The 26,619-nt window shown below is 44.1% G+C and overlaps 1 protein-coding gene across 12 annotated transcripts in view; it reads left to right on the top strand.

Annotated features, from left to right (window-relative positions):
• The window catches only part of TANC2 (tetratricopeptide repeat, ankyrin repeat and coiled-coil containing 2), a 254,383-nt gene that overhangs the window by 71,730 nt on the left and 156,034 nt on the right, over window positions 1–26,619 (top strand). For 5 of the 12 annotated variants that reach the window (XM_075117247.1, XM_075117254.1, XM_075117248.1 and 2 more), the window contains exons 4-5: window positions 20,611–20,682; window positions 26,205–26,384. In XM_075117247.1, coding sequence (XP_074973348.1) covers window positions 20,611–20,682; window positions 26,205–26,384 — 252 coding nt within the window. The remainder of the gene's footprint in view (window positions 1–20,610; window positions 20,683–26,204; window positions 26,385–26,619) is intronic. The other 7 variants (XM_075117253.1, XM_075117256.1, XM_075117257.1 and 4 more) reach the window with 3 other exon arrangements.

Genomic DNA, 26,619 nt, shown 5'->3' on the forward strand with positions numbered 1-26,619 from the left:
CAGCTTCAGACATAGTTTGAATCTTTCCTTTCAGCTTTGGATGAAAAGGAAAAAAGTGAGTCATGCAGGTAACTGTGTTTGCTCTGTGCAGTTTCTCATAAACATGGTACAGAAGGATAAAAATTATGAAGAGTAAAGCTGTAAGTGACCTGATCTAAATTGGTGGTGCTTTGAGTGGGAGGGGCTGGGCCTGCTCAACACCAGAGGTCCCGGTGTAGATCGCTCCGTGAGCCTCAGTTTCCGAGGTCAAGGACACACAGTTCCAAAGTACCTCACTTAAAAGACAAGAAAAAAAAAAGTTTTAGGTTAAAAAAATAAAAACAACATGCATTTCTAAGTTCTCCTGTATGTGACTCAAGAAAGGACAGAGATCTGTTGAAATAAAACATTTTTTTTTCTTTTTTCCCCCAAGTGTTTTTTTGCTGTTTGAAGGGTGAAGTGGAGCTCTGGAAGGGGATTCAGCGATTGATTTGTTCTTGTTACGCTACCAAGAGTAATAAGGAATACGTAGACTAAACTACGTGGCCAGTCAGTATGCTTCTGTCCTTTAATGGAGATGAATAAATATAATTACTGCCCTCGTAATGCCTGATGTCAATTAAAAAGAAGGGATTGAGTTTGGTTGTGTAACTTATTTGACTGTTCTAGCTAACCTAAATAAAAGATGTAGCTATTCGAAAGACTTAATTTTCATTAATTGCTCAAGCAGCTGGGTGACTTGACAAATACAAGAAGAATTAGGTATAAAGATGATGCTATTTGTATGTAAAACCAGATCTACTGAAACTGAATATGCACTAATTATGATTTTTCCTTGTTATCTCAATCCCTCCAGGCCCCCAAGGAACTGAACATACAGTAGTATTATACTGTGTGTAGAGTTTAGGAATAGGGTGGTTCTTCTTAAACCACAGGGAAGGGATTCTTTTGTCCTTAGAAAACAAAATAAGTGTATTTTGAAGTGCACTTTTACCTGCATTGACACACAACTTAGATTGCAAAAAATAATCAGTTCTTATTGGATTGTGAATCAGATGTGGAGGACGCACGTTTCTGGAGCCCTTTGGGTGGAAGTCCAGCAAGGTCCACTGCAGGAATAGGCTTCTGCACCTACGCGAGTACGTACAGCCTCAGTCTGCAGCCTCCAAGAGCCAGAGGAGGTGGGAAGAGAAGCATTTGCTTGCTCGAACGCCGAGTCTAGTGTGATGGATGCTGCAGAGAGCGGTTATGGATGCAGCTGATAGTGGTGGTCTTCTAGTCCTCTTTAAACATGAACCACGTGTGTTGACAGAATGTTAATCCAGGTACTGATCCTTCAGAAGACTGCCAAAATTGCCTGGATTCTTTGTTCATAGCTAGCTTTCAAAGCAGCAGGTAATTTGCTTTAAAAGGCAGTGGCTCATACTGCCTGTGAGGTGTTTCCTGCGTAGCAAGCAGCGATGCAAAGGAGGCAGGTATGTGTTCTGTGAAGAGCTGAGGTAATGGGCGTTATGCAAATAGCCGAACTTGCCAGACAACCCAGGGCTGCTGTTTTGTCCATAAATGTCGATGTAGGGCTTAAGTGTGGGAGGTCTTATCTCCACAGAATTGAATTCTCCCAGGCAAGCAGTTGGACCGTATCACTACAGTGATGCAGTTGGATTACAGGGCATGTTTACTGTATAAGCAGTTTAGTTCCAGTAAAAGGATTGGGGTTTTTCTGTTGATCCTGGAAGAACAGCAGCTTTATCGTTATTTGGGGCTACATTATTTACGTGAGATTTTGCCCAGCGTTTTGCCACTAACATCCACAAAGACCATGAAGTGGGTGAGTTTATGTTTTAAGGAGAGAAGTGGCAGCGTGCTCATGGTTTATAGTACGAACGTCTTCAGTTTTCATTGATCAGCGCTATTAAATTCAGAAGCACCACAAAATGATTGTAACGGATTAAAGGTGTGTATAATCGAAGAGACCAGGACAGCACAGAGATGTATAGATAACTCTGGCTCTCCCCAACTCACACAGCTAATTGCTGCTAGGTGGGCGCTCACAAGCTTTTACAAAGTCTCCCCCGTTTGTTTTCTGGAAGTGCAGTGTGCCGTACAGCCTGCGTCCCGCGTAAACCTCAGCGTTTTCCTGCAAAGCATGGTGCTGAGGGAAGTGGGGGATGATGCCGTGCCTCCCTGCTTTTATTCATGTACAGAGTTGCATTCAAATGATGAACGCAGTGCAAGTTGTTTACAGTTTACAGCTAAATTTTTTCACTTCCCTCTACTTTTAACTTTTGCACCTTCCTTGTAAGTGCCAGACTCTGTCCTTGACGTGCTGCAGGATGGGCTGCTGGGAGCCACAGGGGGAGTCGGTTCGGTAGCGGCTCCTGCCAGTCGCGTTAAGCACCTGGATGTAAAATGCCTCCAAAAGTGGATGGGTTTGTAGTTCTCCACAAATGCACGGGCTGTGGGGTTTTTCTGCTGGGGGAGTTCTGGGCTTTAATTTTTACTAAAAAGGATATTTCAAATGGTCTTACAAGCAGTCTGAATTTAAACAAATCTCTGGAAGTCAGAATTGATGCAAAGCCTGACAGGTGATCACATGGAGTGTTTTTGCTGGGGTTGTGTATGGATTTGGTTTTGATAAAATTCACAGTTTTCAAAGACTCGCTGCTGAGTGCAAGGGAAGGTAAGTTAGGCACAGGGGGGTGCGAACAGTTTGATCATACTGTCAGTGGGATAATTAATACTAGCTCATCAGATTTGAGGTCAGGTACACAGGCGTGCATACATATACTTGCAAATGAGAAAATAATGTCTTGGTCAACAGTGGTGGTGAAAAGGTTGCGTTTCCAGTTAGGTACCGTGACAGAAAGGGCTAATGAAGTATATGAGTATGTGTGCAATACATTCTTAAGTAGGATGAGTGAGAAGGTGTCTGTTTTATGCAAGACATCAGTGAGGTCAGCAGTGCTGCGCTACAGTCAGTGCTGATGTCAGCATTTCAGAAAATGGGTTGCAAAATTAGGGAAAATATGGAAAGTCACGATGGGCTGCAGCATGTAGGGAATGAAATGTCACACCCTGGCAGGTCAGGAGTTCTGGGTGTGAAGGTTGTCAGAAAGGGGGGAGCTGAGCTAACTGTGCCGTACAATACTTGGATGAAAGTATGGGTACCATAAGGCCACTCCGTCTAACACAGGGATATATAACACGCGGCGTATAGAGCAAACTGAAATGAGAATTGGAAGTGATGACGAAAGGCGCAGTGCTTTAACAGGATGAGTAATCATTGACACTGACTGAATGGAAGGGATTTTTTGGCAGCAGAGGAGCAGATAGCTTCAGTCAAACACGAATGAATGAAAATACATGGCTTGTATGCTGCAAGAAGTCCTGCCAGGTCATTTAGTGGGCCTTCCTGGATTTTAACATTAGTCTTACTTTAAGAGAGAAATAATCTCAAGTAGAAAACCAGCAGTGTGTCTGTGTATGCACACACACGCACACATCAAAATTATCACTCATTAGTCTGAGGGAAATGTCTTGCCTGATCTTAACGTGCTAGTTGCATGGGCTGGCTTCTTGCTGAAGGCTGCGGTGCCCTCTGCTTCTGAGAGGCTTGAAAATTGCCTCTCGGAAAACAAATACTTGTTTGCATTAGCTTTGCAGCCCTCTGTAGATCTGGCAAAATCAGGTACAGTGTTTCCTAATGTTTTTATTAAAATGGGCAAAGCACTTGAGTTATTATGTGTTCTTTCTTTTAAAGAAGCTGCATCTGTGAAAGCCTGAAAAGAATGAGACAATCAGATGAATTTGTACCTGCCTATAAAGCCAAAATACTTGGACGTACGATTTGGTCATTATGTATTCAGGTTAGGTTTCCCTCCTTTTGATTTCTGCTCCATCTTTACTGGAAACCTTTTGAGTTTATTACTGCTCTATCAAATCTTGTTTCATCTTTATGACTAAGCCAAGCTTAAATGTGCATCAGCTCATCTTGAGGCATTTACATTTTTTCCTTTTGACCTTACAGCGTTGGCTGACGGCTTACAGCCCTCGGTGCTAATGGGTGCTAATGCCCACAACCCCGGGAGAGGCTGATACCGTCCCCCTGCCTTCGACACTGCCACCATGGATGGAGCTTTTTCTGGAGCGTAGAAATAAATTGGGACAGTTGGGGTTTTTTGTCTTTCTTTTCTGCTTGTGACCTACTGCGAATTTGGGAACGGGGTGCAACGCTGAAAAGCGAGCTCTCCTTTCATTCCATCAAGGACACGTTTTTGTGCATGCCTAATTCACTTGCTCATTTCAATTCTCTGCTAAGTCAGACTTAAATATCACTAAATATTCTTTTGCCTGAAATCTGTAGGTTACTCTAAGACAGGTCATAGTATTAAGAATTCTTCAGAATTCTTCACCTGCATCTCAAAACAAACAGTAATCTTTTCTTAAAATCTGAAAGCCACTTAAAATAGTGGATGGTTTGAGTTCTGCTTATAATTTCACATGTTTGTGTAATATGTTGTACATCTTTCTGCATTTTGTGAGTTTTATACAATTAGTTTTCTAGCTCTTTAATAGCTGCCTGCTCAAGGAAGCTAACATGAAAACTTAGTCATAATTTATTTAATCAGCAGAACAGCTGTTTCACTGCAAACTTTCATTAATAAACTTGAGTTTGTCTACATAAATAGAATAATTTTAGCACTAACAGGTTTCTCCATAATCTTCTGTATAGCAGTAATTTTTAAAGTATAATTATTTTACATAATGTAATGCTATGCAGAACTTGGCCTCATTAATGAAATGCTCAACAGTCTCAGTTTTAAATTGCCAAGCAAAACAAAGATAAGTATAAACAAATTTTTTAGCAGATAATTTACACCTCATCCAGGTAGTGGGGCAGCGTGAGGGAAACGTAGCAGCTAATTAGGTGGTGACAGCGAAGGCGGATAAACTGAATGTGAAGTCACTGCCGAGCCTGGACGCAGGCAAGATCACATATATCTTTAACAATATAAATCAATACAGAAGTGAAATATATCTGTGCATCTTGTCTTCATTTAGTTTAAATCCTAAACTATTGATGTGGGTTATGTCGACACATTTTTCAGGTGAAAACAGCCTGGTTTTGCAGCCGTAGACAGAGCGGTGCTGGCTGTCTGTACCTGCGAAAGGGGGGCTGTCCTCAGGGTTATCAGCAAAATTACTCTGGTGAAAAATTACACCCTGTAACCGATGTAGTCACGCTGAAGGAAAAGCTGGCTAGGATAAAGAAGAACAAAAGAAAAAGTTATCCAGAAGGTGAGATGGGGCTCAGTGGTCCCTGCGCAGCGCACCGAGGCGAGGGGGGCTGCTGCGGTCCTGCCTGCAGAGGGACCGCAGCCTGGTGGGTCTCCACTCTGAGAATTTAATCTCACTTTTAGTGCCAAAAGTGGGTCTCCTTGGCCAGGCTCAATCCTGTTTTGAAGCTGTTCTTGCGGCTTCACATCATGCTGCGCCCAAGACATGTCCTGTTCCATGGTGGGTGTGTTGGGGCTGTGCTGGGTGTTCAGTGCTCAGGGCGGGCTCTGCTTGTGGGCTGCGAGGGTATTCCTCCCAGTCCCTCCGTGCATGTAAGTGTGTGCAGATCACTTGGAGGAGAAAAGGGAAATACTTAGCCTAGTAAAGTCCTCCAGAGGAAATCCTTGGACTGACACTCCTTTCCTTGCCAAATCCTGACTGTAACTGTGAACCTGGGTGTGAAGGAGCAGGAGGAGTTTCTGCGGCAGCCACTGAGAGACCCGGGCGGTTTTACCCACAGAAATGCACCTCCGCTTACAGGTTGTGATCTTCTGTTACTGATGGAAAGGCGAAGCCCCAGCTAACTCACTTTGCTGTATGAAAGCAACGGACTGAGGAAAATCTGTGCATTGCTGAAATGCTGTTGAATGAGCCTCAGAGGTCCCACAAGCCCTTGGATGTTCAGGCATTGGCTGGGAGAGCATAATTTCATCTAAAAGACTCCTGCTTGTCTGCCAGTCTTCCCTGTAGAAGCCTAGTGCTGTTCTCTAGAGTTTTCTGCATCTAGGGGTGTGACAAGCTACTGGGGTGGCGTTGCCTGCTTCTCTCCAGGGAGGGAGGAAGGCGCTTGCATGGAAGAGCAGCAAATGCAGTGGAAACGCCCCATGGCTGCTGGTTCTGGGCTGTCCCATGCCACCTCTTGGCTCTCAGTCCTGTTTCTCATGTGAAAGATGTGCCCCATTGCACAGTCTGATTAAGTTTTCCTCATAAGCTTTCCGCAAAAGTCTGTTGATGGTGCCTTGTCCCTGCGGCCGGCTGGAGTGGTGCCCCAGCCAGGTGATCTCTTGCCTCTCCTGTCTGTTCCTTGCAAAGTTTCCTGACACTGTGAGGTTCTAGCTAACCTCTGACACGGAGCCTGGGGTGGAATGTTGTACCATCTGCTGTCGTCAGATGCTTGCTTCCGTGGTGGTAAGATACAGGCAGCGCATGCGAAACCAAAGCATCAGACTGTCCTTACCAATTTTTTTAATGAATAAAAAATTCAAGAAAGATGACAAGGTGTTTACCATAAGGTAGTTAACTTTGCTTTAATTCATTTAAAACCATGTTGCATTTAGGCTATAGATTTTTTAAAATAAATAACTTATTGCTACTGACCACATTTTATATCTCTGTAAGAGTCTTTATTTGTAGTTTTTTTTGTCTTCTCTCTAACAGAAGGGTTGTTTTTTTGTTGCTGTATGCATTAATAGCATTATATGATCAGGGCAGACCTCTTTTTCCCTCAGATGCCAGGCTGGTTATTGATCTGTGCTCTATGACTTGCATTTCTTTGAGGAGTGAGTTTCATACTTTACAAAATGCTCTTTCAAATGGATAGCTTACGTAGCAGAGTTTGCTGGATTATTGGTGCAGGAGAAGTTCTTTGTTTCTAAAATTGTTTTCTTTCACTCCAGCAGCTTTTTCCCCTTGTCTGTGAATATTTTATTCTCCTTTAAAAATGAGGGAGGAGAAGGGAATGTATTCTTACCTTCTCGGATGTGAGTAATCCACATCGTTTTAATTGGCAAAAAATATTTATAAGCCATCATGTGTAATGTGCTACTACTAGGTTGATTGTACCTCCTGGCTGATAAATCAAAAAAAATTACTATAAAGAGCTTCTCTAATTGTATTAATTAGAGAGATTTATGTCTGGTCTCTGCAAAGCAGGTTGTGATATCTTGTACAATGCAGCAGCAGCTTGCTTAGGCGGGTGCTGCAGTGACGGACTGACATGGCATCCCTTGGCACGGGTAAGCTCGTTCCCGGACAGCCAGAGAAGATGTACTAACGCTTTCCTATTCCTCAATTTCCTTTTTTAGACCCTTTTGTATAGTTCCAGACTAAATTCAGCATTGTGCAATACTTGAGATGAGCCTGTCGTGGTGGTGCAGGGATTGCTACATAACTTCAGCCTGTGCGGGGTTGTAAAGTGCCGTCTAAAATTGTCGGGATGTCTAGAAATAGGTCAGTGGATAGGAAATCTGTTACAAAATGACGCTACATCTCTGTGTCTTGCTTTTCCTTTTGTACTTCATCTTACAGGCAGAATTTATCGAATACTTAATAACTTCTTTAAAGCCCTGACTGTATTTGTAAATGCGTATGTAGATACGTTGCCACTACTGCTGAACAGTGTCTGGAAAACAATTTTTAGAAATAATTGCTCGTTCTTCCACCTAAGTAGAACTGTTAACCTCTTGATATTTTACTGTATAATTGCCTTAAGTAGGAGAGTGAGTGGTATTTACGATCAAAGGCCGTAAGTTGTGACTGCATACCTCGGTGAAGTTTTTTCTCTTGCAGTCTAGAGCCCCAGGAGCCAGAAGAAAGATGATTCCTGGGCATGTTCGGGTTGCATTGTTACCACTTCAGTGTTAAAACATAACTCTTAAAATTTAGTTATTTGGATTCCAGGAGGTAGTGGACTGGAAGAAGGTTTTCGGTTGCCTTTGGTGGAAATACCTTTGATAAAAAATTGTAATGTGTTTCTAAAAACATGGGTAGTGCATTCGCTGGAAACGGAATGGAAGAATTAATTCGGCTGCAGTATGAGAGCGCAGAACGCAGCAAGAGCTGGTGTGGAAAATAATACTCAGTGTTATATCCATTTGAGGAAAAAATGAAATGCAAAGAAATACAGGGGTTTCAGCTGGGATTTTTTGTTTTCTTCTCCCTTTTGCTTTTCCTTAGTTATCTCACTGTAATTTCGCTGGCACATTCAGACTCGGTAGTTAAAGGACTTTCTTCAGTACTAAAAGACACATCATTGTTTGGAGAGCGGTAACAGTTCTCGTACCAGCCTGTCCAAGTACGTTTAATTGTGACAGTACTGCGGTGATTATCACATGCCCACGGAGCGCTGGCAGACCTCCATTTCAAACTCCATGTTAATTGTGACGAATCCTAACACAGAAGTGCTGGTACGCTCTGCCAAAAGTCAATTTCCTGTAGTAAGTCATAGATGAATCAATGTGGTTGACCAAGGTAATTGAATTAAGTACAGCTGGGCAGGCAAAGCGTTGTAGCCCGCAGGTGAGCAGGGACTCGCAGTCTGACCAGCACCGCTGGCTGCCGTTGGTTTGCTCTGCGATCTTGGGGAAATCACTTAGGGGAGCGTTAGCAACGGTGCCTCCTTATGCTCGTATGGAAAAACTAACAGTTCGGGAGCTGCGGAGCTTATGAAAGGTGTGGGGGGACACGCTGGCCACAGCAGCTCCAACCATGAAATATGGCTGAGATAAGAAAAAATGTTTTGAGTTTTAAAGCAGGTTTTGCAAGTACTTGAAATATTTCCCTTGGGAAGGGCTTGCTTTGGTAGGGTGCGCTCGCGCTTTCCTAGGCAGGTAGGGCAGCCACTGAGCAGAGCGTCTCGGAGGCAGCGGCAGGAGCCGGCCTTGTCGGGTGAAGCGTTCCCAGGCCGGTGCCCGTGCGCGCGGGTTTGCTTCCCCCTGCGGTCACTGCCTTCTGTCCCCGGGCGCGGTACAGCAGAGGCGTATGGGGAGCGTCACCTGGTCTGAACGGGCACAGCCTCGGGTTTATTCCCAGGGAAAGAGCTGGGATGGCATTTGGATTCCCATCGGTTCAGCCAAGGACAAAATAACATTTTTTGACGTGTCGGTTATGGGTTTGGGGGATTTCGGAGCCTTTTTCCTATGCAATAGGGCTTTGAATCCATAACAAATCCCTTTCACTGTGCTCTTTCTCTCTTTCTGTCATTGTTCAGGGATTGCTGAGTGCTAGCAGCAGACTGCCTGTCGTCAGAATAACCTATTTCGAGCCTCAGTCACTTGTACCGATTTCTCAACTATTTTTAGGACGGATGACCACTAAGCTTTTCTAAAAATGCTGTTTGAGCTTTTGATTAGAGTAACACGCACAAATGCAAAGAGAAAATTTGCCCTACAAAATAGGTAACTCTTGTAGCTGCTATGAAAAGCGTATGTTGTATATAGTGTTAATTGTTTTTAGTTAATTACATTTTAACATATTCAGTCAATTGGAATAATTAGTATATCTGTCATGCTTTTTATTTGAAGCTGAAAATGCTTGTGGTTGCTAAAGGTCCCAGACAGCCTTATTAGAGTATACAAGTATTTTATAATTTACAGATGGAGAGCAAAAGCATGTTGAGTCAGTGATGACAAGGAGGGAATCTGGAAGTCAGTCATCGCTGATCCTCCCTCGCTCTCGTCCCCTTCCCTCGTCGCCAACATGCGTATGCGTCCCCACCAGGCACCGAAAGCTCTCACATAGCGAACAAAGGGTTTTCCCACCTTGTAACGAGTTTTTAAAAAATAGATGACTGTACTGTCTGTAGAGTTGTTCTTTGATTGCCTTTTGAAATATTCTGGCTATTTTTATGTTTTCCTACCTTGCCCCCCCCCCCCCCCCCCCCCCTTACATGTTTGGGTTCAGATTGAAAGGTGTAAACGTTCATAACTCGTTTTGCTTGTGTGTGCCAACACCAGATTCAATTCTGTGCTAATTCACTTTGGAAGTAAGACCTCCTTCTCCCAGAATACAGGAGACCGCATCTTTCAAATGGCTAGGATGATGTTTTGTTCCGCTGCAAGAAAAGAAACAATTTGTGCTTTAATGTAAATGAAAACATGTTTGTTTTCATATATTTCTGTTTAACTTTTAGCTCTGGATTATGCCTCACTGGAGCTGCTGGGTTACTGAATAATGATAATTGAAGCTGTTTCCCCGCTGTGGAAGCTCCTCTGGGTGTTGTGTCTGAGGCACGTTTATGAATTGGAGGAGGCCTGAGGCACGTTTGAGCAGAGCGGGAGAGAGCCCGCGTGCGTGTCGGAGCAGCTGGTGAGGTCCATGGGAGGTGGCGAGGCTTGGAGGAGCCGTGCTGCCGGAGGCTGAGTGCGGGGCGCCTGCAAGGGGCGCGCTTTCTCCTTCTCCGAGCTCCTAGGAAGGTGGCTTTCCATTTCACGACGGTTGACATAACACAGGGCTAGTCGCAGCAGTAAGCGCAAACCTGTGCTCTGGAGGGGGGGAAGGAGAGGGATGGTCCCATCTCCCCTCCCTGCACCGGAGCAGGGTGGATGCAGCGGCGCGTGCTGACTGCTTCAGAGTGACTTCGCCAACTGGCTCGTTCTTCCCAAATACCGAATTATGGACGTTTTTAACACCGTTTCTTCTAAGACAGCACTCGGTCACTCCAAGCTACAAATTCTAGCATGTTAGATCAAAAATACCCTGCCGTGGCTCAAACTGCCTACTCAGTCAGCAGCAGCAAGGAAGAAGCACGAGCGTTGACATCTTGGTTGAAATAATTTCTTTCCTTTCTGGTTTTGCAGCGTGAGTTGTCTGCGCTGCGGGTGTCGGAAGTTCGGATTCCAAGGCGTGCTCCTCAGGTCGGAGTTAAGTTGGTGCTGTATGATACGATGCTGGTTTGCTAATGAAGGCCCGTCATTTGTGAAAGAGAAATGCTTGGGAAAGACCCCTGGGGCTTGGGAGAAATGGCCCGGGCTGCGGCGGTGGTGCGGTTTGCTTTTAAGGAAGAAGAACTTAGGGAAAAGAAGGCCCAGGTTAAGAGTCTGTGGAGGCAACATACCTCATTGACCTGTTAATCTCATGTATTTTCCAGGTGTCGTGGCTTGTTAACAAAAGGTCTTCATCTACGTGTCACAACACAAATGAAAGTTAGAATTCAAATGCAAAACGATGCAGTAATAATAGTTTGCTGGGTGGTTCTCTGAGTTACCAGGTCCTCTGGTTTTGATACCGAGGCAGATATTTTATCTGAAATAAATGTCTTATCATTGGCTGTGTTTTCCCTCTGGTGTATATAAGGATAAATTTTAAATTTCTTTTAAAAAAATATTATCCAAATACTGTTTTGAGTATTTGCTCACAAATTCTGAGAAAAACATATTTTCTATCATCAAATCACTATTACATCCAATTATTAAACCTGTTTATTGTCTCGTCTGGTAAAACAGATAATGCTCATTTAATCCCACACCAGTGGAGTTATTTCTGACTCTGGTGGTTTGATGGGCTTTCTCCAAGCCATCCGCCGTGGTTCCTCAGCCTTACTGAGTGGGTGGATAAAACTCCATCTCTTGTATCCGCGTTTGTGTTTCCTTACAACGCCTTCTGAAGAGGCGAGTGCTTCTTATTTTTCTCCTCTCTGAAAGTTGTAACTGTGGCTCTTTTATCGGCTCATCCCGGGTGATTCTGTATTGCCCCCATAGGAGCTTGAAACATAATTTCAGGAAAATAATTATAAGTTGATGCACGTAGATTGCTGCAAATTAGTACCTTTCTGATCCAGTGACAGTAAACATTACATTCAGCTGATTACTTCCTACACTGCCCCATTAACTTTTATGTAGTTTCCAAAAAGACCAGCTTTACATTTATTTAAATGATTAAAATAGTGAGCGAGTGAGGCTGCTTCTATCCCTTTTAGTAACTAGATTGAAAGGCTATTCATCAAAACAGTTTTGGGGACAAGTATGAAAATTTGAACAGTAAATCTAAACAAAATCAATCAGTTAAAACGCAGGGAACTTAGATGGCTTATTTGGCTGGAGTTTGAAGCATTGATGTGATTTAACCTAAATCTCACTGACAGTGAGTGGAACATAAGGAGTCTGAACAAGTGCAGTTCTTTTGAAAACGAATTTTGCTAATGTAATTTTGTATCGAGTTCGCATCCTGGTGTTTTTTCTTGGTCCTGTTCTTAAACGAATATGCTTTTTTGAAGGAGAATCACTGCAGTGTGTGTTTGTGTATTTGGTCCATTTAGGGGTGTCTGCGTTAGAGAAACTCTCTGAGTTATGGCAAATTTTAAGTGTTATTCTATCTAAAAGATCATGGATGTTTCAGATGTTTTTAATAAGGCTATGGATAAAAGTAAAAAGGAATCACTGAAATCTTCAGTGTGAAAGTGCCTGCTTCCAGTATACGTTTTTGAATCTTGAGAATATGAATTAAGGGTAGATTGACTTCTGGGTGAGCTCCCGTGGTCACCTTGGCTATTCAGAGTCCCTGTACTCTGCTTTTGCCCTTTCTCACAGCTCTTTGGTCAAATCAAAGAATGATGTTTTCACAACAGATTGCTTTCTGCTCCTGAGATTGTTCCTTAATGAGCTCGGATACAGTGCAGGTACGGAGGGTAGCTGCCTTTGTTTATAAATTTAGATAATGTACTTATTAATGCCATCTTAAAGTGCACGGCGGATAAAGTGCGCACATCTTTTTATGGTTATGGCTAAAATCTGTAATGTAATTTAATACGCTTTAATGGAATAACCAAGCCAGCTCGAGCACTTGTATTCTGGTCTTTAGGTGTATTAGCAAAGTGGCAATAATACTGGCTGTCTGAACTCCATCATGCCCTGTTACTGCCATGACTCCAGACATAACTTGTTCATAATGTTGAACATTTTATAATATTCAAGGTTATTTTCAAACCACAGGCTCAGTTGCAGCCAGTGCATACCTTATGTCAGGACTCCTCATTTGCTGACTGCTCGCATGTCCGGTGGGACTATGTTTAACATATAATGAGGTAAACCCCTTATCTGTATTAAATGTACATTAATTTTCCACTTTAGCGAAAGTATTTTAAAACACGGCCTGGCATTTCCATTTTCTTAAAAACTAGCATTTTGTTTGCAAAGAAGGAAGGAAGTCTTTTGATGACCCATGGATTAACAATTACCAGATGTAATATTACATTTATGAAAACATTTCTGTGACTTCTGTCTCCCATTGCTTTGCATTATAAACTGTACGCAGCTGGAAAGCTTTTATTGTTTTGTTGGTTGGGTTTTTTCTTTTTTGTGGGTTTTTTAAAATCTTTATTGGGGCAGGGATGTAATTGAGGTGGGCTTTTTCCTTTTTGACATTTTGAAATGTCACTGCTCAGCTTATCTCTGAAAAATATCTGCCTTTGGTGTGTGCTCTTGGCCCACTGAATGAAGATCTGTTCATCTGGTGTGTGTAAAAGTCCAGGATTTAGAACTATTTTAAATAACATCAGCATTAGTTGCAGAAAAAGAATTCTACCTGGAAGCAGTATGCATTGTATGTCTTTTATGACTTGGGTGAATTATCAGAGCTGTTCGTAGGGGATTCAACACGTTGGGAAGTGGTTGGGGAGCTCTTTTTTAATGATACAGGGATTAATAACCCCGGTCTGTCCTGTAGGGCCATCAGTAAAAATCTTCCACCCTCAACACCCACAGCCACCCCACCCCGCCCCACGCACCCCAGCGCTCCCACGGGGGGGTTGTTTTGGTGGGGGTAGATGCCTTATTCTGTTAGTAAATTAATGTAGTTCTTAATAATGTTTATCATGATAATTTTAACAATACTAATTTTAGCATAAGAATAATGATAATAATTTCTATATTAGTTTTCTGAAATAGAAGACCCGCTCACAAACTAAATAATGAGGGAAAATTTGTGATGAAAATGATTCTTTTAAGTACCAGGCTCAGCGTGCTCTCCCCTCTCGCTCCGATTGGGTGCGTTTTGCCTCTTTGCCGGCACAGATCACCCCGGGAGGACAGCAGGCGGGTGCGTATGGCACATGTCATTCCTTAGCCTGGCTGGAATCCATCGGGATTGCTGAGAGCAAGATTTGCAACTACCTCTCCTACGCTGGGCTGAGGCGCCGCGGGCTCCGGGAGCGGGACCCGGCGCTCCCTCCCGCAGCAGCGATGCCCTGAGGTCCTGGGACCGGTCCGGCTGCCGTCACTGCACACTCTGATCCGGCGTGCTTTCGTCCCCGGTGCCCGCTTGGTTTTTCGGTTTTGTTTTGTCTTTATGCATCTGTGTTCTGGGAGCACGATGGCAGTTGGGAGCCACATCGCCTTACGTTATGCCGTGCACAAGGCAGACCTTTCCTTCCGCAGGGATGCCAGGCTGGGCTGGAATCAGATCAGCTTCTAATTGCCGGACTGGCTTTGTGTGAGTCTTCTGTGTTTTCCAAATACAGTTTTGATACGATGCAGATTTAAATATTGATTTATAAGCCGTGATAGCGAGCGCACGCTGCCAGTTGCTGTTAGAGCAACGGCACATCTAATGCAGTCAGTTCTTGCAGCAGATTTCCCAGCATGCGTAAAGCAGGCTGACCCACCCTTTTATTTTTCTGCGTTAAAAATTGCTTTCTCAGATAAACAGAACTGGGAAGGCATTTAGTCACGTTGTGTGCTTTAGACACTGTTTTAATTAAAAAGGGGAACAGGAATATCGGGCTGCTGGCACTTCAGTTTATTTAAAACTTGTTGTCTTTGCCTTTACTGCGAACACCTGGCAGCGAGGTGATGCTGAAGGTGCTGTGTTATTTGCTGACATCAGATCATGTTGTTGCAGATGCATCTGGCTCGTATTTGCAGACCGGTTTTACTAATTGTGATGCAGTGCTTTGTGCAGTGGATTTATTTGGTAGGATTGCTGAAACCCTTGGGATTTTCTTTTCCCTTTGGGAGCGGTCCGTTCAAAGAATACAGTTCTGGGCATTGGAGGGCATTTGTCGTGTCATTAGTTTTAAATGGAGAACTGGTAGAATAGGCGGGGCGGGGGGAGACAAGTGGGCGAGGAAGAACGGGAAGCAGGCATTTCTCAGACCCATTTATAGTAGGAGAGACTGCTTCTCTGAAGCCGTTACTAAACATGATTGCGTTGAGATGACTTTATCCCTTTGTAATTGAGAAAAAGAATTAACTGCTCTCCCTTGTTTGCTGCATGCTTGCCACATCATCGGCCGTCGGCCGGCTCTCTTTGGGTTTCCGACCTCAGTTCCTGTCTAGTGCAGTTGGAGGGAAGCTAGATACTGATGAGACAGCATCTTTAGGAAATTAAAATAATGTGTAAATCTTGGTGGACTTTCTTAACACTGCTATATTTAAAAATAAATAACAAAGTTTTCCTTTCTCTCATTGCTAGATACGAGAGAAAACATATTACGGAGTCAATATTTTACTGTGTCATTCATTTCCCTTGGGACATTTGCAAAAATAACTATTTTCTGTTTCTTACTGCACCTTCTGTAGAAGCTCCTTAACCCAGTTTACCTCAGTCTGTTTTGATTTTTATTTTAAATTAAGACAGATACCTGTGTTTTCTAGCAATGATTTCACAACCGATTTACTTTTGGTGACCTGTTTTAGATGTTGCATCCGAGGCTTTGTCAATAGCTGTGGTGTTTCACCATGTTGACAATCGTTCTGGCAGCCGAGTTGATTGCACTTCCATGAGTGATACTGTCTGCAAACGATTGTCCCAATAGTAGGTCATGCCTATAAAGAATAGGTGTTGCTAAAGCAAATACTAACAGCTGCCTAAAATCAGCATAAATAAAATAACTAGCAGCATTGTTGGAACGACAGAGTCCTGATATGCTCACAGGGGTGAGCACTAGCAAGATGGGAAACTCAAGCACTCAGAAGTTCAGAAAACATGAGAATTAATGTTCCCTTAGCAACAGCAATTTGCCCCTTTTTTTGTATGTATATTAAGATAACTCTTTAATTATGTATGGTATTGTTCCCTGGTAACCTTGCTCCTCCACTGCAGGGAATGGAGTGTGCTCAAAATTTTGATTTGTAGCAAAGAGAGATAAAAATTAAATACTTCAATCATTCAGCTCTTAACTGCGGGCTGTTCCTCATCTTCCCGCGGTCCTCTGCCTCTTCACCATACATCTTAAATTCTGCAGGTACCAGCCCTTTCCACTACCTGGCATTGATTTGTTTGTATTTGTGTATGTTATTGCAAGTATTCATCATGTGTCAGTTCCTGCCTGGGAAGGAGAAGGTGCCCACTCTTGCCACGGAGGATCCGTACTGCCTGGCTCCACCGGCGGGAGGCTCCGTGTTTTCTGCTCCTTTTACTTGAATACACAGGGCACGGCAGATGGGAAGGGTTGGTGGCCCACGGGGTAGAGGGTGAAGGGCATCCCGAAACAGCCCCTAGCCTGTCAGGCTGCCCTATGTTAGTACAGAGAACTGGTGGTTTTATGTCTGCACGTGAAGTGTGACACACAGGCGCTTCTGTACGGTTGTGAGAGGGACAGCTTTACGCCAGCGATGGGTGTTCTCAAAATATTCCACGTTAAAAGCTACTGAGTGGTTTTGAGAATGCCCGTCAGGCTAGGCTGGGTTTCACCCAGGCTACAGCCTCTGCTGCAGCTGCACCGAATGCAGCAGCAGCGGGTGAGCACAACTGCACGCCGACTAAAGACGTAATATATGCTGAGTCATCAGATTTCTTTTTTCCTTTCCCACTCTCCTAAATTGATTTGGGAAGTTAATTTACTGTGATCTTTCTCTCCCCATTAATGTATTCTGTAACTTGCAAATTACCTGAGAAATCTGTACCAGCCTCTGAATGCTGTGTGGCCATTCCTGTTCTCAAACCTAATGGCTCTGGCAGCAAGTTGTCACCGTTTCGCACCCCACTGTTGGGTGTTGAGGGGCGTTAGAGAGCCGGACCGCCGGGTCTGTGGGCCGTCACCTCTGCTGCCTTGGCCAATGCTTGTTCTCACAGCACGGTGCCGATTCTGTTGCATCCAGGTGACTGTCCAGGAGAGATCCTGTCCTTCCAAGTGATCTTAAATAGACGAATTCCTACTTAGGCAAGAAGTACAACAGTACTGCGGCTGGTGGGTTGGTATTGCGTCTCTTTCAGCTCCCATCGTGTTTTGTAGATGTACCACACTCAGAAAATAGCTGCTTTGTTTCCATAGGGAGGCTGACTTCCTAAAGACCCAAACCTATTCATTTTGGGATAAAAGCGAACAGGTTTTTTTCCTTTTACAGTAAAAAACTATGTGTGTGTCTTAGATGTATTCAATTGTAGAAAATCCAGGTAGGATTTAGACTCCCAGTAAAGCTATTGGGTAAAAGCCACCTGTCTTCCAAACTCCCAAACTTCCAAACTGGATTTCCTCCCTACCAAAAGCGGTGTCAAGGAAAAACCTTGTTGTTGCTGGTAATGGGAGCACCAGATTTTGGAAGAGCTGCTCTCCGGCTGAGATGAAGTGCAGGCTGGTGCTTCGGCGCTCTGGTTTCCCTGTCGCACCTCATGTCATGAAGAGCAAGAGGCACTTCCCTGTTCTCACAGTCTCCAGTCCACCACCGTGGATGGCGGCTGCTGTTGCAAGAGGACTTCCAGGTCCCCAGTGAAGGGTGATTTATTGTTCGCTGAGCTTCTGGGTGCAGGGCCCAGGGGAACGGTGCCGATCGAGTGCGTCCGAAACAAGCGGGTCTGAAGCAGGTGGGAGCGCAAACGCGGCTGGGGAGGGGGGAGAGCGTTAAGAGACCCAGGAGCAGGAATGGGGCTGAACTAAAGCAGAACTGTGCTGAGGATATGAGGGCAACGTGTGCTTTTAAGAGAGCCTGGTTATATGGAAAAAAACATAATTGGAGTGAGCACGGGTTCATAGTTGGTCTGTGCCTTCAACTCCAGAATGCCAGCAGCACTGGCTGGAGAGGTCAGGCATCCCTTACTAGGCTGTTAGGTTTTAACCCCAATTTAGTCCTTAAAGTCCTTTATTAATTTTTTTTCCCCAAACTTTCAAAACTCTTCCATCTCTGTCAGGCATATATTGGAGGTTTTGGGTATTATAGAGCTCTTAGAGGTGAATTAGAATAAGGTCATTTTTAAAGTTAGTTTGAAACATCTGTTTATGATAGTGAAACTGTATTATTAACATAACGAAATATCAGCTGCCTTTGGTGTTCAAATGTATTTAACTGAAATGAGCAACAACTGTTGCTGTCTAAATCTTATTCCAGAGCGCTATGGAAGAAGGTACTTTATGAATTCAAGAAAAACTTAGAATCCAGTTTCATATCACCAAACATTCCTTTGTTTTACCGTAGTTTTAAAAACAAAAATTGCATTAGATTTTGAAGTCTTATTTCAGAGGTTTTTTTAAAATGTAATTTGACCCAACTGTGTTGTATCGTCCTGGCCACGGGGACCTCCTGGGTTATTCTCGTGGCAGGACGGGGCCGCGTGGGCCACCTCTGCTATGAAACAGGCCTTCGTGCGTGCGATCGGTCTCTTGCGAGGTCGCGTCCTGCAGCATCTCCCCTCCGCCCGCCTCCAGCAAAACGAACCCGCCTCTTGCCAGCTCCGTTCCAGGGAGGGGGGCAGGTTTGCCAGGACCCGCCTGTGGGTGAGCGGGACTGTCCTGGCAAAGGCGTTCGTTTAGCGCCGCTCACAATAACTGTGCGAAAGAGAGAAGTATACAGAGTTTGCCTTTTGGTGATGATGATGTGGCTTTTGATAAATACAGGGGTTTACTCCTGATTTTAATACTGCAACTTTCTGTTTGTAACCCTCCCCTTGTGAAACTTTCAATTCTTATAATTACCTGTCCTTGTGTATGTACGTTTGGAACTCAAAGGCTTTTTTCTTTTCTTCGTAACTTAGAGGTTGTCCACGTGGGCTCGTAGCCAGGCGGCCGTCAGCGATGATGGTTATATCTGTATGCAAAGCAGTGTTCAAAACCAACGTTGTGTATTACAAGGAAAAATACAGAGATGGTGATCTATTAATACACTTTTTTGCCAGCCGGACTGTAGGAAGGCTCAGTACAACTAACCCCAAGAGGGTGTCTCTGGGCTAATGAGGGCTCCTTGAATACATGAAAATTGCAGTCACATTTGCAATGTCACATCCTTCTTGCAACCAGAATAGAAAAGTGAGCAGGGAAAATGTCGTGGTCTGTGGCCTCGCTGACACCTGGCAGTTGTGATGGCTTATCGGGGCACGAGCAGCGGACATAAAATATGGGATTTTTAGGTTGCTTTAGCTGGCTTTAGGATGCTGACCTTTATGTGCAGCTGTTGTATGACCGGGGAAAGATGCAAAGACGACAGAAATTGCATTGCTGGCACCCATTCAAGGGGCCTGAACATTGCTTTGGGGAAACCGAGGGCAGGAAGCGTTTGGCCAAGGGAAGAGGGAACAACAAACCTCTCCGCAGCCGGGGCCATGGTCCTGCTGTTCTGGGGCCGTGGCGGCAGACCTAAGCTTTTGCTCACCTTATCAGTCCTGCTGTTGTGCCGCAATACGCAACCTACCTTTCAAGCCAGAGTAACAGATGTGACGCGCGTGTAGTATGAGCTGATAAAGTTGAATTACTTTATGGCATAACAGGCCTGTCCAACAAGTAACTTTGGGGATATATAGATACATATAGACATAAAGATATCAGAGTGCAGCTGCTTTTAGTATAATCAAAAAGTATAAATGCTAAAATCAACTATTCAGTTTTTAAGCAGCTATTTAAGAATCCAGCTCTTTCAAAACTATTTTTAAAGATTCTAAAAGCTTCCCCTTCCCCTGCCAATAAGGTCTAATAACCTCTGAAATACATCCTGCATTTTAAATGCCTGGTTTTGCTTTTTCACAATCTGCATAGCTAGACTTCTTTTTGCCTTCAGCTGGTATAAACCCTGTGTACTCAAGCATCTATATTGATGTTCATATCTATTGTTTCTAATCTGGTCAGTTGATCAATGAAGGCCAGCATGTAATTAATTGTATAATATTGTACACAGTGTCCTACTCTCCACTTATCCAGATGGATTTGTTATTTTTTAACTCTAGCTGCTTTCCTAAACAGTTTCAAGAGGATATAATGAGAGTGGTTTTGTTCTTCCCAGCCTTCTCGTTTTTTTAGCTGACAAATAATTCTAAAGGGAAACGATTTCCAAGAATATTCTTTTTTTCCCTCTTTTCTGGATCTCTTTTTTCAAATGCTTAATATTTTTCACAATTTGATATAACAGTCCAAAGTGAAGGAACTAATTGAAGATGCACAGTTTTGTTACTGTTTCGTTCAAATGTCTGTGGGGTCCGTAGGAGAAGTTAAAAGCCTGCTTAGATCCTGAGGACCTCACAGATTTCATTTGCAGTGAGCGGGGGAGAAGCTGGAAGGAACAGCAAAGTCAGTCAGCGGTTTGCCCCCGTTTCAGCCTGCAAGAGGGACCTTTTGTTCCGCTGTCCCTACAAGATAGGTGATGGTACTCAAGGAAAAGTTGCATCTGCCTGACCTGTCCACTATGATGTTCTACTTCTGCTGTTTTGGTTCTCATGCAGATGGAGGGAACGAGGAGCCACCAGACCGAAGACAGGCAAGTGTAGACTCCCGTCAGAGCCGATCTGGCCAAGGTAAACCTTAGTGTTGTTCTGCCTCAGTGACTCGTTTCTCATTTGTTCACCTTGTATATATACGTTTTGTGTTTTTCATAAGACTACTTAAATCTTATGGAGTTTTGTAACCATCTTTGTTATCCACATAGCGGCAAATTTACTAATATTCATGAAACAGTCTATCTTTGTATCATTTGAAGAAGTTTAGACTAATTCGCGGTGCAGCGCAAGCGTAGCTGTGGAACGTGTGGCATCTCCGTTCTGCAGGCGGAGGGACAGACCTTTACGCAAGGGCGGCTGTTGGGCGGGTGGTGTAAGAAGCCTTCAGCACGTGCCAGCGCAAATCAGCAGGCCACTCGGTGACCGCTTGCCTTCCCCCCGATCGGAAAGGGGAGAACCCAGCAGGTTCTCGCCAGCCAGGTTGTCCTTCCCCCCAAAGCCCGGGATGCGGTGGAGATGGGACCTGTGCGTTCCTGCCTGGGGGCTGAACAGCCACGTGCTACGTCTTTCGCCTTGTTTTGTTTCACCCTACGGGAACAGGGCAAAAGGTCCTAGGAAGACAGTAGTAAAAATAGGTTTTATATGATTTAAATAATGATTCCATAAACTCTGTTGTTCAGTATCCATCATTCAATGGGCTTGGTGGTTAAAACCACCTCTAGAGCCGTGTAATGGGGATTTCTGTCACTTGACAGCAGCAGCTCTTAGATCTGTGCTGCCTTACATGTCCTTTGAAGTAGCTTACTTAGTTTTAAGCGTTTGCTCATTTACGAGAGTCGTGAAAATGCTGGTGTTTTCACACAGCTCTTGAGTGACCAAGAAGCGTTTTTTGGAAGCATGGCTCTGGTAGGTGCTACGTGCGGTGGCTTATTTTCTCTTTGGATTGCAGCAATGATTTTCCTTTCATTTAGGTTCAAGTCTGTTGTTGTCAGGGTGTCCTAATGACTTCTTATGGAGACATTTTCTCCAGACCATTGTTCTTTTTTGGCAGTATTCCAGCGTTGCCCGGACGAAATTACTGCAAGTGATTGAAGCCTGCGATCAGAATTAGGGGGATCGGAATTCAGAGTTAAAATGCTGAAACCCTGTGTAAAGTCAACAGCTGAAACTGTTCTGTTAACATAGGGTCTTTTTATTACTATTTTAAAATGTGTTATTTTAAATTTTCTTATTTTAAAATAGAAGAGTTAAAATAAGGAAGGAATAAGGGAATTTACAACCGCACGTACCCCACGATAGCTTGCACACAAGTAGCATTTCTGTGCTTCGAGAATACAGGGCGAGTGGTTGCTCTTTTGCAGACTCTGGCTCGGCTGAAGCTGCGGCTGTGTTACTTGCGAAGGCTGAGCCTCGCCCGCTTGCTCTGCCCTTTGTCCCTGGGAAGTCCTTCCGTTTGTCTGGGTATTGTCCGTTGGTTTGTTGTTACAAGATACAGCGGCTCAGATGCAGCTGCTGATGGGAGCTGCCCGCTGGGTCTCCGTACGCTTGTTTCAGACACTCTATTCTCTCAGGTTACCTTTCAGCCTGTTTATTCAGCATCTCGGCTCCTGTGGAAAAGTACCAGTTTTGGGCAGAGGAATGGGTTTTTCTTTGCAAATAATTACTTGCCAAAGAATGACCAACTTATATCTGTTTGCCTCAGTAAGTATGAATCCAGGAATTGCAGTGGCTAGCAAGAAGTTTCAGCATGAGAGGGAGTAGAGGGGGAAACAGGTTAAAAAATACTTCCAGCTTCTCAGAGGAACAAGCTCCTGTGCTAAATATTTCCATTTGGATGAATGGATGTGACTGTAGACGCAGGCTTTCTACAGTGTGCAGGAAGCCTCTTTGCTCTGTGAGAGTATTGCCTTTAACTTTGCCCTGTTCTGTGTCTGTAAGTTGCTATCTGTCTGCACGCCTTACCCTGTATTTGTCGTAGTGACGGGTTAAGGGGTTTCATTTCACTCAGATAAACCAGCCAACTGAAATGAGGCGGTCGTCTTACCCGTGTTTAAGCTTTCATGTTGTCGTGCGTGACGCCCAAGTATTACAGCTGACTGTAAAGCCGTATTATCTTGGAAAACTTCAAGAAATAGTTTATTGGTTCAAATATACACTTTGCAGTAACATTTTATTTAAATATATTTTATAGACAAACTGTCAAGGTTCCATTTCAGCCATGAATGGTCCCTAATTGGAGGGTTTTATAAACCCAATGTTCTCTCTGACTGAAACAGCCTTAGATTTGTTTCAATTACCTTGTTTGTGCGTGTGTTTACTCCGGCGAGGATGAGGGAGAACCTTTGACATCTGTGGAATGAAAATAGTACATTGTGGTTATTTTGTGAGTTCACTGGTTCTGTTGTAAAGCATTTGAATTTTAAGAGGGGAAATACTCCTGAAGACTTTACAAAGATATCATTACTTCTATTTCTGTATAAGATACTGCCCCCAGTTGCCCTCGGTTTTAGGTGAAGGTTGGTCAAAGATACTGTGAACTTACACCATGACAACCGGAGAAATGCACACCGACTTTCAGCTTTCCCAGACCTTAAGCTGCAGACGAAGCCTAGTTTTTATAGTTCACTCAAACCCCAAAAATCTAGCCTGAAGAAATTTGAACTTTCTTTTTAAGAATCAAAATCAATGATGGCAAATCTTCTTTTGGTGTCTGATGCCAAATGTATTTTGAAAAACCATCATAGCTTGTTTCTGTCGATGCCAATGCTGATTTTGGCACTGATGCCGGTTTGCCTTTCCTGGCCCTTGCAGGTGATTAGGAATAGGCTTGCAGAGTCAGCAGCGGTGTTCAGCTCGCAATAGCCCTGGAAAAAGCCAGGTCCTCGGTCAGCTTATGTGAAGTAAGCTATATATGGAGCCAATAATTACAACTGGCAATGTGCAGCTGGAAGAAGTCAATTTTTTTTTTGTGCTACATTAGCAGCATGCTATCAAATTATGTCCTCCTGGAAAAATTATGCCCAACTGCACTAAGAGAGCCACTGCATCTTTTGGATGATAAGCAGAAAAAACTTGGAAACAAGATGATCAACTTGAGATTTCGAGCTCCGCTGAGCAGCAGCACTGTCCCGTGTGTCGTGTGCGTGTAAGACTTGGGCTTGCTCTTGAGAGCACGTGCCTCTCTCCAACAAGCCTCATCTGTCCTGTCTGCCTGATGTGCTGCACAACGTCTGATGGAGAGAGGCCTGAGAAGCGGCAGTGATCCTACCCCTGAAGCTGTGGCCGCTGTGTGTAGCTCAGATGTGTGTCCAGTGGGAGACCCCGGCGTGGTGCTGAGCTGGCTGAGCGTGGGTGGGTGCCGTGGGGCTGCTTGTCGCCCCCAGCTCCCTTTGTAGTCCATGGAGAGGGACTGGATGGAGGCAGTGGAGTGTTTGGGCTGGGATTGGTCTCTTCCTCAAGCAGAACCCTCAAATGTGTCATTAGAGGTATCTTGTCCTAAACTCCCTGCCTTCTAGAAGCACTTGCAGACAGCTTGCTTGGATGCAGACACCTCTTCTGTGGACACCAAAATTACAGGAGAGGAGCGCGGGTTTAGCATGCAGGAGTGCGGTGGGCGTGGCTGGAGAGGACTGACGAAATGCTTTGGAGGTGCCGTAAGCGCGGCTCCGTGTCTGTAACGAAGCAGTGCCGACGGTAGGTGGGTCACAGCGGCACACGGCCGCCTCGCTGGGGCGCTCCCGGGTAGAGAGGCAAGGCTGAGCTGCTGCGCATGTAGAAATGGTAGTGACTGCAGGGGAAGCGTGGACAGCCAGTAATTGTAGTTTTCTCTGACTAGAGCCAAATATTTTTATATATATATCTATATGCACATACATATTTGTTTTTATATATATAAAAGGCATGATATTGTCGGCAACAGCATCTTTTAATTTAAGGAAAAAAAAAAAAAGAATAACAATGATCTGTTCCCCCTTAAAGGGATGTACTCTTAGAGCAGTCATGTGCACACTTAATTAAAGCAGCATGAAATGAATAGAAAAACATCAGTGTCTGGCTCATAGCTTGTGGCAATAATGACAGTCTCTGATGAATAAAACATATCGAACTGTAGCATATTTACTAGAACATACGGAAGTTAAAGGAAATCACCTCTGTAAGGATTAGACTTTGAATATATGTTCAATAAATTACTGTGAATGTGGCAAGTGTTCAGTAAGCAAGAGAGTAAAAGTCGTATTTGAACTGTCAAAAACAGTGTATGTGTAAAGTCTATTAGTGTTTGTTTTGGGTTCTTGCAGCGAATGGTACAAAAATGCTGAGAGATGTTCCTGAAAGTTGGCATCGGTAACGGATGGATTGTAGCCACAAATGATGCTACCTCTTAGTACGCGTCAGGAGCTTGTCCAGGATTTTTGACAGTTATTTCAGTATGGGTTTTTCCTCTGATCATAAACAATATGTTGGGTTGTTCACGTTGTCCTTTGGGTGTCTGGAATCAAGTTAGTCCGTCATCTCCTCTGGAGTGCCACGTATTTGAGGCATTTACCTTTTTGTTTTCTGCCTGCTTTTGTCCTTCTACCCTTCTGTCCAGGAGCTACGTTTTTTCTTCTAAACATAGTCTCACCACACAGCTCTCTGATGGAAAGCAAATAATAAATGTCTTTGTGGAGGGAAACCATTAGTAGGCATTAAAAGCTAAATCCATCTCTTAAAGGCGTGACGCGAGTGGAATCTTCTTACGTTATCTGTAATGAACTATTAACATTAACAGTTGTAAGTTGGTTTTGCAGATGAATTATTAGTTATCTGTGTTACGTTGTTAATCTTACTGGCTAGAGGTGGAGAACCCAGTGTTCTTGACCAGAGGTGTCTGTATTCTGCAGCTAACGGGAGGGACCTTACGGCTCCCAACTCTTGCTGATCTGGAGCACCTGCCCTTCATTTCTCATTACTATTTATCGCAACAATTAGCAGTTTGTGCCCTTGTTGTTCTACCTCCACCTGTTGCCGTGTTATTTGGTGTCTTTGTGTGGGTCTGTAGTGATGCGACCCCCATCGAGGCTTTGTGCGGCTGCGGGTGCTTGTGTGCGTGTGTTAGGGGAGGGTTGGAGGTGGCTGCTTTCGGAGGCTTTTGCTCTTCTGTTCTGGGGGTTTGGTTCTTCTTTTAGGCTAAAGGTCCTCATGTTGAAATTTAATTCAGCAGGAAGTTTTTTTAGAAATACACCATCTAAATGCACAAAAACCGTATCAGTAAAAGGATTACTGCTTTGTCTGAATTAGATTTAAAACTGGTGACTGTAGAATTCTGAAAGACATTAAAAAATCAAAATAATTTCTTCATGGTTATGCTGCTCATAACCCAAAGAGGTGCTGAGATGCTGTTCCAGAAATATAATTTCTTCAAGGGAAGCGTCAGGACCGTGCGAGGTGAACGCAAGAGAGCGGCCGTCCCTGCTCGCCGCAGGACTGAGCGCCGTGCAGCGGCTGGCTCTGGGGCTGGGCTCACCCAAGCCACGCAGCCCTCCGGCTAGCAATGATGAAAAAGCAGGAGCCTCCCTTGTATTCTGACCAGCTCCTTTTTATTTTTATATTCCCACCAGGCACCTCCACAGAGAACGACTGTGCTTTTGAACCAGACTACGCTATTCCGCCACTCCCAGTGACCGAAGGTATGCAGCACATTCGGATTATGGAGGGCATGTCCCGCTCCCTTCCATCCTCCCCCTTACTCACACATCAGTCTATCAGTGTTCGGCTCCAACCTGTGAAGAAGTTAACTGGTAAGGACTTTAAATAAAGTTCAGTGGGGCTTTTAAGGTCCGTTGGTGCAAAAATCTGTAAGAAAACGCTTTGAACAAGCTTCTGTGTACCGGTCATCGTTTGTTTGTTACAGCAGCTACTTTAGTCAAAACCAGGAAGGAATTGGATTTCATACTGACAAGAGAAATCTTTCTATTCTGAAAATGATCTCTCTGTTTTGCAAATCTTCTCTGGTTTTCTGAGAAATTTCTAGCG

The sequence above is a fragment of the Phalacrocorax aristotelis genome, chromosome 23, assembly GCF_949628215.1.
Source record: "Phalacrocorax aristotelis chromosome 23, bGulAri2.1, whole genome shotgun sequence".
Lineage (NCBI taxonomy): Eukaryota > Metazoa > Chordata > Aves > Suliformes > Phalacrocoracidae > Phalacrocorax > Phalacrocorax aristotelis.